The 9,491-nt window shown below is 42.8% G+C and overlaps 2 protein-coding genes across 2 annotated transcripts; both read left to right on the forward strand.

Moving 5' to 3' along the window:
• Positions 1-836: 836 nt before the first annotated feature.
• LOC139868172 (uncharacterized) lies at positions 837-4,027 on the forward strand. Its single transcript, XM_071856506.1, has 2 exons — positions 837-1,360; positions 1,459-4,027. Exons 1-2 carry the CDS (start codon positions 837-839, stop codon positions 4,025-4,027), a joined length of 3,093 nt encoding a protein of 1,030 aa, XP_071712607.1.
• A 1,112-nt stretch (positions 4,028-5,139) lies between these two features.
• Positions 5,140-6,120, forward strand: LOC139868174 (uncharacterized). Its single transcript, XM_071856507.1, has 3 exons — positions 5,140-5,569; positions 5,753-5,869; positions 5,987-6,120. The coding sequence occupies exons 1-3, from the start codon at positions 5,140-5,142 to the stop codon at positions 6,118-6,120; spliced, it is 681 nt and encodes a 226-aa protein (XP_071712608.1).
• The last annotated feature ends 3,371 nt before the right edge of the window (positions 6,121-9,491 follow it).

Below are 9,491 nucleotides of genomic sequence, written 5' to 3' on the forward strand. Positions count from 1 at the left end.
AAAAATATCCTCATCTGGATAGCACATGACTGAAATTAACAAAATATATTGATAGTGTATCTCCCCGCCAAGATACACGAAGCTACGTTAACGAAGGTATCACGCCTAGCAATGATAGATGACGTAAGGATGGATCACAAGAATACATATGTCGAATACAAATCATAGGGCGGGATACCCTTGAAATCAAATAATGGCGCTCAAAGGACAGAAGAAGAGTGCCAACAAACAAGAATCCCAATATTCAAAGTTGGTGCAAATCCGCTTCAGTGATACGAAGAAATAATAATGAAGGAACGTATTGACGAAGGGATCACGGATACCAATGGACAAGGACCTCTCCTAAAGTCACGAGATCACCTAGACTGAAAGAGAGAAGTTAACGGGTTGACCAGGCTCGTTACCACTAACAGCTAAATGACAAAAGAGGAATGCTACAGGTTAGCTTTCTTGGACCAGCAGGGATCACAGTCAGCAGAAGGGAAAGTCCCCTTTGTCTCATCAGAGATTGCCTCGAAGACTGAATCCGCCTAGAAAACTGGTAACAAGGCTACCACCTAACTCTATATAAAAGGGACATGATCCCTGGACAAGGCATTCACACTCAAGTCATAATCACTCATACACAAACACTCTCAATGACTTACCTTCGTATCTTGGCGGCGTAAAGTGCAATACCTTCGCACTACCTGCGGGGAATTGCCAACAAGCATACATTCATCATCATATCATCCATTTAGTGATCAGGTCTCAATACCCTTGTTCCACTAACAAGTGTTCCACTGAATCCGTGGGACTCCACTTCAATACTTACTTTGTTTGAAAAACACAAGATCATGGCGGAATCTGATCATCCACCGCCCGGTTTCTCTCTACCATCTGAGGTAGATCAACCTGAAACCAGAACGCGAACACCTATCACTCCAGTTATGCCAATAACTACAAACCGGAGTGACTCTGAACCACCGCCGCTAATTGACAAAACCTTCATACTCAACAACTATGATAACATACGCGCCGTTATCAAGAAGTTGCGAGAAGAGGGACAGCTGTACAGCCGGCGAACACTGACGTATGACTGTGATGACGTCGATGAAGAAATCGAAATGGAGGCTAGGCCATCCAGAAGCCTCCCTCTTTCTAGCCAACCCCAGAACTCACAACTGGCAGTCCCTCCGAATGCTGCTCTTCAGCCGGTACCTTCACAGCCAGCTCATTTAATGGCCATCACCAGTGTCCCGTTGAACCACCCAGGAGGACCAATTACGCAGCAATATACCTTCGGGAGCCCTTTTCCCGTTGCTCCACAGAATATAGCCAACACCGGTACTGTCTTACCAACCCCGGGAATCATTCCCTGGTAACTCAGCCAAACGCTACGTTGTCTCTTGGGTCGCAATTTTGGAACGGAGGTAGCCCATGGGTTAGTTTACCTTTCCAGAATGCTTATATCGGAAGGACCCCCGCAGCAAACAACCTCCATCACGAAGTAAACGGAAGTGCTGGCGGATGCTTAGATCAACCTTGGAAGAGCCAGAAAACTCCCTTCGTATCTTCGATACAAAATCACCCGCTACCAATCGGGATGAAGATACCTTCCCACTTGGGGTATTACGAAGGGAAGGACGACCCTGATGATTTTATAAACATCTTCGAGGGAGCGTCTCGAATGTCACGGTGGGATACAGCTGTGGCTTGTCACGCGTTCTCGTATGTGCTCAAAAGTGATGCGAGAGTCTGGTTTAACTCTCTAGCGAAGGATTCTATCTCCAGCTTCGAGGACCTAAAACGACTCTTCAGGTCGAAATTTAGCCAGCAAAAGAAACATAAGAAGAATCACGTCACTGCCCACAGCATCAAGCAGAAAGATGGAGAAGCTTCGAGGGCTTTTCTCGTCCGGTTTACGGACGAAACCCAGCAGATTCCCGGACTCCCCGAGTCGCAAAGGATCTCGGGACTCTTATACGGTTGCAGAACGCGAGCATTGGTGGAACATCTCAGCCGAGATCTTCCCGACACTTATGAAATGTTACTAGACAAAGCATACGTTTGGCTAGATGCAAAGGATACTGCGAATAGCTTCGTCTACGAAGAAACACAAGGTTTTAAACGAAAAGAAAAACCAAGCCACCGTGAAGAAAAGTCCGGGCGAAGGAACGAGCGAAATAGGTTCTCCCCTTATAGAAGGGAAAACACCTCTGGTATCCTTGGAACGCTGATGAAGTCACCCAAGGAAATCCTAGCTACCGAGAAGGCAGCCCAAGCTTTCAAAGCTCCACCGAAGCTAAACAGCAAGGGAAAGATGAGGGACACAAGCAAATTTTGTGACTTTCATAATGACTTCGGGCATGAAACGGACGACTGCATACAGCTGAGGCAAGCCATAGAAGAAGCGGTTAGGTCCGGGAAACTAACGCACTTGGTGAAAGGCATACGCAACCCGAAGGTGCCGAAGCAGGAACCCATACCCGAAGAAAAGAAGCCAGATGCAAACAATGCCATACTAACGGTTGCAGAATGCTTCGCAGTGGAAAAGATAAGAACTTACAAAAGGGGGAGAAAGAATGGAGTGATAGATTGGGAAGAGATCTCTTTCCCAGCCCTAGATACCATCACTCCCTCCGACAAACCCGTCACAATCAACGGGCGAATCTTTGAAAGAGAGGTACACCGAGTTTACCTGGATGGTGGTAGCGCATGCGACATTATGTATGAGCATTGTTTCGACCAGCTTAGCCCCGCCATTAAAGCTCGCCTGAGTCCACCAAGGGTACCCCGAATCGGATTCTCTGGGGAAAGATGTTGGACAATCGGAGAAGTTGACCTCGACTTCACCATCGGAGAGCCGCCATTATCTAGAACAGAAACGCTAGATTTCGTAGTAGTCAGAGCCGTCTCACAGCATAACATCCTGCTAGGAAGGGTGGCCAAGATGAAAATGGGGATAATTGCATCTACCATATATCAACTAGTGAAGTTCTACACACCCGAAGGAATTGGTACCCTAGCTTCCACCTATGATCGAGAGAAGGTTATCATGGCAATCAGGGAAATAGAGGAAAGACCAGGAGAATGTATCCTTGAAACCCGAGAAAAAGGGTCGAACGAAGAAAAGATCTCCGTCAACCCTCTGTTCCCAGAGCAACAAGTAGTTATTGGAGGTTCACTACCTCCGGAAACGAAGAAGAAGCTTCGTAAACTACTGCAGGCCAACATCGACATCTTCGCTTGGGAATACAGAGATATGACAGGTATTCCTCGGGTGCTCAGTATCGACGGGACAACCTTCTCTACGGAACACAAGCTCAACGAATATAAACACCTAGAGCCCATACATCAAAAGAAAAGAAACCTTGCCAATGAAAGAGATGAGGCTGCTTGCAAGGAAGTTGAAGAACTGCTCCAGGCTGGTATTATCCGAGAAGCAAAATATCCCACCTGGGTTGCTAACCCAGTCATGGTGAAGAAATCTGACGGAGGGTGGAGAATGTGTGTCGATTTCACAAATATCAACAAAGCTTGCCCCAAGGATTGCTACCCCCTACCGGAGATCGATTGGAAGGTAGAATCCCTAACTGGGTACAAGTACAAGTGCTTCCTCGACGCCTACAAAGGCTACCATCAGATTCAAATGGCCAAAGAAGATGAGGAGAAGACATCGTTCTTCACAAGCAAGGGGATATATTGCTATAGGAAAATGCCCTTCGGATTGAAAAACGCCGGAGCTACCTACCAAAGACTGGTGGACAAAGTTTTCCGTAAGCAACTAGGGAGAAACCTGGAAGCTTATGTCGATGACATGGTGATTAAGAGTCCCGAAGAAAGCACTTTGCTGACAGACATTCAAGAAACCTTCAACACCCTTCGATCGGTCAACATGAAGTTAAATCCCAAGAAGTGTTCATTCGGGGTAGAGGAAGGAAAGTTCCTAGGGTATTATATCACCAAGAAAGGGATCATAGCAAACCCAGAGAAAATAGACAAGCTCCAACAACTCAAAACCCCAACAACGGTTAAAGAAATGTAGAGTTTAAACGGGAAGCTAGCGTCGTTAAGTCATTTCCTGTCCAAGGAGGCTGAGAGGCAATTGCCTTTCCTTAAAGTTTTAAAGGGATGCTTGTGAGCGAAGAAAATAACATGGACCGAGGAAGCTGATAGGGATTTCGTTGATATGAAGGCACACATAGCTAATTTGCCAACACTAACGTCACCTCAGATAGGAGAAACACTGTACCTCTATCTAGCCACGTCCAAGGAATGCATCAGTGCGGTGTTAGTGGCAGAACGCGAAAGGGCACAGGTCCCGATATATTTCGTAAGCCGAGTCCTACAAGGTGCAGAAGTCAACTACCCAGAGCTCGAAAAGCTCACACTTGCTCTGGTTCACACCGCGAGGAAACTACGGAGGTATTTCCAAGCCCACCCTATTATTGTGTTAACTAACAAGCAAATCAGACAGGTTCTTATGAGGCCAGAAAAGTCGGGAAGGATGGCTAAATGGGCCATAGAGCTCGGGGAGCACAACATCGACTTCCAAGCTCGCCATTCAATCAAAGCCCAAGTGCTGGTAGACTTCATGGCAGAAACAACATAAACAAATGAAGAAAACTACTCCACCTTCGCACAAATTATCACTCCGACTATTGAAACGAAGGAATGGAAATTGTTCACTGATGGAACCTCTAGCTCTGATGGCTCGGGGGCAGGACATATGTTAATTAATCCAGAGGGACAAGAGTTTACTTACGCGCTTCGTTTCGAGTTCAGCACAACTAATAATGAAGCAGAATACGAAGCTCTGCTCGCCGGGCTCAGAATAGCAAAGGAAATGAAAATTGAACATTTGCAAGCCTTCGTAGACTCGCAACTCGTCGCAAACCAAGTCCTAGGTATCTTCGAAGCAAGACAGCCAATCATACAAATCTATCTGTCGAAGGTCAGAGAACTTGTAGAAAGCTTCAGAAGCTTCACAATAGAACACGTGAGGAGAAGTCAAAACAAAAAAGCAGATGCTCTGAGCAAGTTAGCCTCCATCACCTTCACACACCTGGCAAAGGAAGTGTTGGTTGAAGTGTTAGAAAAAGATCCATCGAAGCTCAAGAAGTCCACGACCGAATCATCGAAGAAGAAAACACGTGGATGAAGCCACTAAGGGAATATTTGGAGCTCGGAATATTACCGGAAGACAAAAAAGAGGCAAGAAAGATCCGGATCAAGGCACCATCATACAAGATAATGAACGGAGCTTTATACCGAAAATCTTTCCTCACCCCGTGGCTTCGCTGTGTTGGGCCGAACCAAGCTTCGATAATCATCAGGGAAATGCACGAAGGCATCTGTGGACTCCATGCCGGACCAAGGTCAATAGTGGCAAAGATACTAAGGATGGGGTATTACTGGCCAACCATGCACGAAGATACAGTCACGCTCTTACGAATTTGTGAGTCATGCCAGATCCACGCTAAAGTTCAGAAACAGCTAAAACAAGAAATGATATCAGTGTTATCAGCATGGCCTTTCTCTAAGTGGGGCATAGACCTAGTAGGTCCGCTAACCGAAGCACCGGGAGGTTACAAGTGGTTGGTGGTCGCAATAGACTACTTCACAAAGCGGTCGGAAGCAAAACCGCTAAGCACCACCACAGGGAAGCACATAGAAAAGTTCGTTTAGGAGCACATTGTATGTCGGTTTGGAATACCCCAAGAAATCGTCTCGGATAATGGGAAACAATTCGCTGAGGGTATATTCCCAGGGTTCTGCGAGAAGCTACAGATAAAACAAACTTTTACCACCGTTTACCACCCACAAGGGAATGGACAGGTCGAAGTAACCAACAGGGACATCTTAAAAGGTCTTGAGAAACGATTGGGTAAATGCCATCAGGGATGGATGGAAGAACTCCCCCTAGTTCTATGGGCCCACTGAACCACTCCCAAGAGGAGTAATGGAGAAACCCCCTATAGTTTGGTTTATGGAACTGAGGCAGTATTACCATCGGAGATACAGGTACTAACCAATAGGACCGCAAACCTCGAAGCAAATGAGGAAAATCTCTGTCTCAACCTTGACCTTATGGAGGAAAGGAGGGAGGCTGCGTTAATTCGAGAAGCAGCATACTAGAAAGCAATTGAAAAGTATTACAACAAGCGAGTCAAACCGTCGGTTTACAAGGTCGGAGACTATGTCCTAAGGCTCAACAGCACTAGTAAAGTGGAATATGAAGGAAAGATGGGTCCGACTTGGGAAGGCCCGTACGTAATCTCCGAAGCTTTTGGGAACGGCTCATACAAGCTTGAAACCACGGAAGGAAAACAGATCCCCAGAACCTGGAACGGGGTAAACCTTTGAAAGTTTTACTTTTAGATTTCTAGTCGCATGTAAGTAGGAAAACTTGTAATGGGTAGTCGAAACTTATACGCTTCCCACCACAAGAAATTTGAATGAAATCCTACTATCTTTTGGAAACATCTAGCGTGAATGTTGTAATACTCATTAAGAAAAACATTCCCAAGAGGAATACTTATAAAAGCTTAGCAATAAGCAAGAGGTACCCCAAGAGGTATACCGAAGCTATTGCAAAACATTCCTAAGAGGAATACTTATAAAAGCTTAGCAATAAGCAAGAGGTACCCCAAGAGGTATACCGAAGCTATTGCAAAACATTCCCAAGAGGAATACTTATAAAAGCTTAGCAATAAGCAAGAGGTACCCCAAGAGGTATACCGAAGCTATTGCAAAACATTCCTAAGAGGAATAATTATAAAAGTTTGGCAATAAGCAAGAGGTATCCCAAGAGGTATACCTAAGCTATTGCAAAAAATTCCCAAGAGGAATACTTATATAAACTTAGCAATAAGCAAGAGGTATCCCAAGAGGTATACCGAAGCTATTGCAAAATATTCCCAACAGGAATACTTATAAAAACTTAGCAATAAGCAAGAGGTATCCAAAGAGGTACACCGAAGCTATTGCAAAATATTCTCAAAAAGAATATTTGTTAAACTCTAGCAATAAGGTAACCCAAGAGGTGTATCCAAGCTATTGCAAAGTACTCCACAAATAGGCAAGTACTTATGCAGGCAAAAATCAATCATAAAGCAAAATAAGCAACCTGCATAGGTAATAAGTAGAGTAACAAGCAAACAGGTACGATAATCTAACATCACACAGAAATTGTTCACGGGCAACATAGCCCCAAATCAACAGGCACGCAGGCCTGGTAAAAGTACGTTAACACAAAGTAATTAGAGTACAGATCATCACATCAAAAGAAGGTCATAAACAGACTACCAAGATCATTGTTCCGCTACCAAAGCAAGAAGCTCCACAGGCTTAGCATCGGAGTGAGTAGCAACAGAGGCGACATAATTAAGATCAGCATCGGTATAGCGAGCACATGCAACATCAACAAGGGCCGTAGCCTGATCCGTATACTCTGGATAGCTGCTAAGTTTGAGCTTGCCTTGCTGGGACAACTCAGTCAACAATTTAAACCTTTCTTCAAGCTTGCTAGCAAGAACAACCTCACCAACCAACTCGCTCAACTCCTTGCTGCGGATAGCCTGCTTGCAAACATGTGGAATAACCTGAGTAATAACAGCAGAATAGTCTGTCTTCAACCTCGCCTTCTGATCTGCCAACAACTTTGCTTCTTGACGAAGAACCTCATTCTCCTCTTCCAAGTCAGCTATCTTCTTCTCATCCAGCTTCTGCTTCTCCTGCATATTCAGAATCTCACTCTTGGCTGATTTCACCTCCTCCTCCCAAGATGTGTTTAACAACAATTGTTCCTGTAACTTCCTTACAGACTCCTTGGAAGATGCATTGACATCCCTAAGCTCTTCCACCTCTTTCTCCAAACATATAACATCGCCAGACTTCTGCTTCAAATGAGAAAGGACAAGATGATTATAAATAGCAGAACGATAGTTATGGGCGGTGCAAACATCAATGAGCTTAGAGGTATCCACAAAGGCATCCTTGAATTTAGAAGGAATCATCTCATCGAACACATCAAAACAAGCTTCTAAAGAAGGGATGGCAGGAGTATCACCTACAAGGACACATAAATTTGTTCAAAAAAAAAAAAAACAAGTTAACAAATACGAAGCTTACCCAAGGGAACGTTGTCACCAGAACCTTCAATCTGAGTTTCATCATCAGTATCTTCATCATGGAGAGCAAACTTCGCCTTCTTCAAAGGGGAACCAGAAACAACCTCTTTCATCTTCCTGGCAACCTTTTGGCGCCTAGAGGCCCTAACAGGAATGCTTTTAGATAAGTCAGGTGAAATGACCCGTTCATATACATTATAAACGATTCACAATAGTTGATTACATTGCGAGGTATTTGACCTCTATATGATACATTTTACAAACATTGCATTCGTTTTTAAAAGACAAAATTTCTTTACATCGAAAATTGACAGGCATGCATACCATTTCATAATAACCACTATCCAACTATAAATTGATTTAATAATAATCTTTGATGAACTCAATAACTCGAATGCAACGTTCTTCGAAATATGCTATGAAAGACTCCAAGTAATATCTTTAAAATGAGCAAATGCACAGCGGAAGATTTCTTTAACACCTGAGAATAAACATGCTTTAAAGTGTCAACCAAAAGGTTGGTGAGTTCATTAGTTTATCATAATCATTTATTTCCATCATTTTAATAGACCACAAGAATTTCATTTCCAGTTCTCATAAATATATGTCCCATGCATAGAGACAAAAATAATCATTCATATGGTGAACACCTGGTAACCGACATTAACTAGATACATATAAGAATATCCCCTATCATTCCGGGATCCTCCTTCGGACATGATATAAATTTCGAAGTACTAAAGCATCCGGTACTTTGGATGGGGTTTGTTAGGCCCAATAGATCTATCTTTAGGATTCGCGTCAATTAGGGTGTCTGTTCCCTAATTCTTAGATTACCAGACTTTAATAAAAAGGGGCATATTCGATTTCGATAATTCAACCATAGAATGTAGTTTCAATTACTTGTGTCTATTTCGTCAAACATTTATAAAAGCGCATGTATTCTCAGTCCCAAAAATATAAAGGGTAAAAAGGCAAATGAAACTCACCATACTGTATTTCGTAGTAAAAATACATATAACCTCATTGAACAAGTGCAAGGTTGGCCTCGGATTCACGAACCTAAATTAATTATATATAATTATGTGTTGGTCAATATTTGTTTAACAAATTAGGCCAAGTCATAGTGTACCACAATCCTAATGCTCGAGACTAATATGCAAAAGTCAACAAAAGTAAATTTGACTCAAAATAATTTCCAAAAATCTATACATGATTAATATATAGTTTAAATATCGTCGTTTTATATTTTTAAATATTTTTAAAAGATTTATTAGAGTAAATAATATAATTTATTTATTAATAAATAAAATTTTATATTAAATTTATATAATATAATATACTTTTATATATATTAAGTAATAAAATTTATAAGGT

Source organism: Rutidosis leptorrhynchoides, chromosome 9, assembly GCF_046630445.1.
Source record: "Rutidosis leptorrhynchoides isolate AG116_Rl617_1_P2 chromosome 9, CSIRO_AGI_Rlap_v1, whole genome shotgun sequence".
In the NCBI taxonomy this organism is placed as follows: Eukaryota; Viridiplantae; Streptophyta; class Magnoliopsida; order Asterales; family Asteraceae; genus Rutidosis; species Rutidosis leptorrhynchoides.

Bases quoted from the DNA above. Each gene is read 5' to 3' on its own strand.
- LOC139868172 (XM_071856506.1), top strand. From the start codon at position 837: ATGGCGGAATCTGATCATCCACCGCCCGGTTTCTCTCTACCATCTGAG. The intron at 1,361-1,458 runs GTAACTCAGCCA...TTATATCGGAAG, and splicing joins ACCCCGGGAATCATTCCCTG to GACCCCCGCAGCAAACAACC.
- LOC139868174 (XM_071856507.1), top strand. From the start codon at position 5,140: ATGAAGCCACTAAGGGAATATTTGGAGCTCGGAATATTACCGGAAGAC. The intron at 5,570-5,752 runs GTTACAAGTGGT...GTATATTCCCAG, and splicing joins GCTAACCGAAGCACCGGGAG to GGTTCTGCGAGAAGCTACAG. The intron at 5,870-5,986 runs GTAAATGCCATC...GAACTGAGGCAG, and splicing joins AGGTCTTGAGAAACGATTGG to TATTACCATCGGAGATACAG.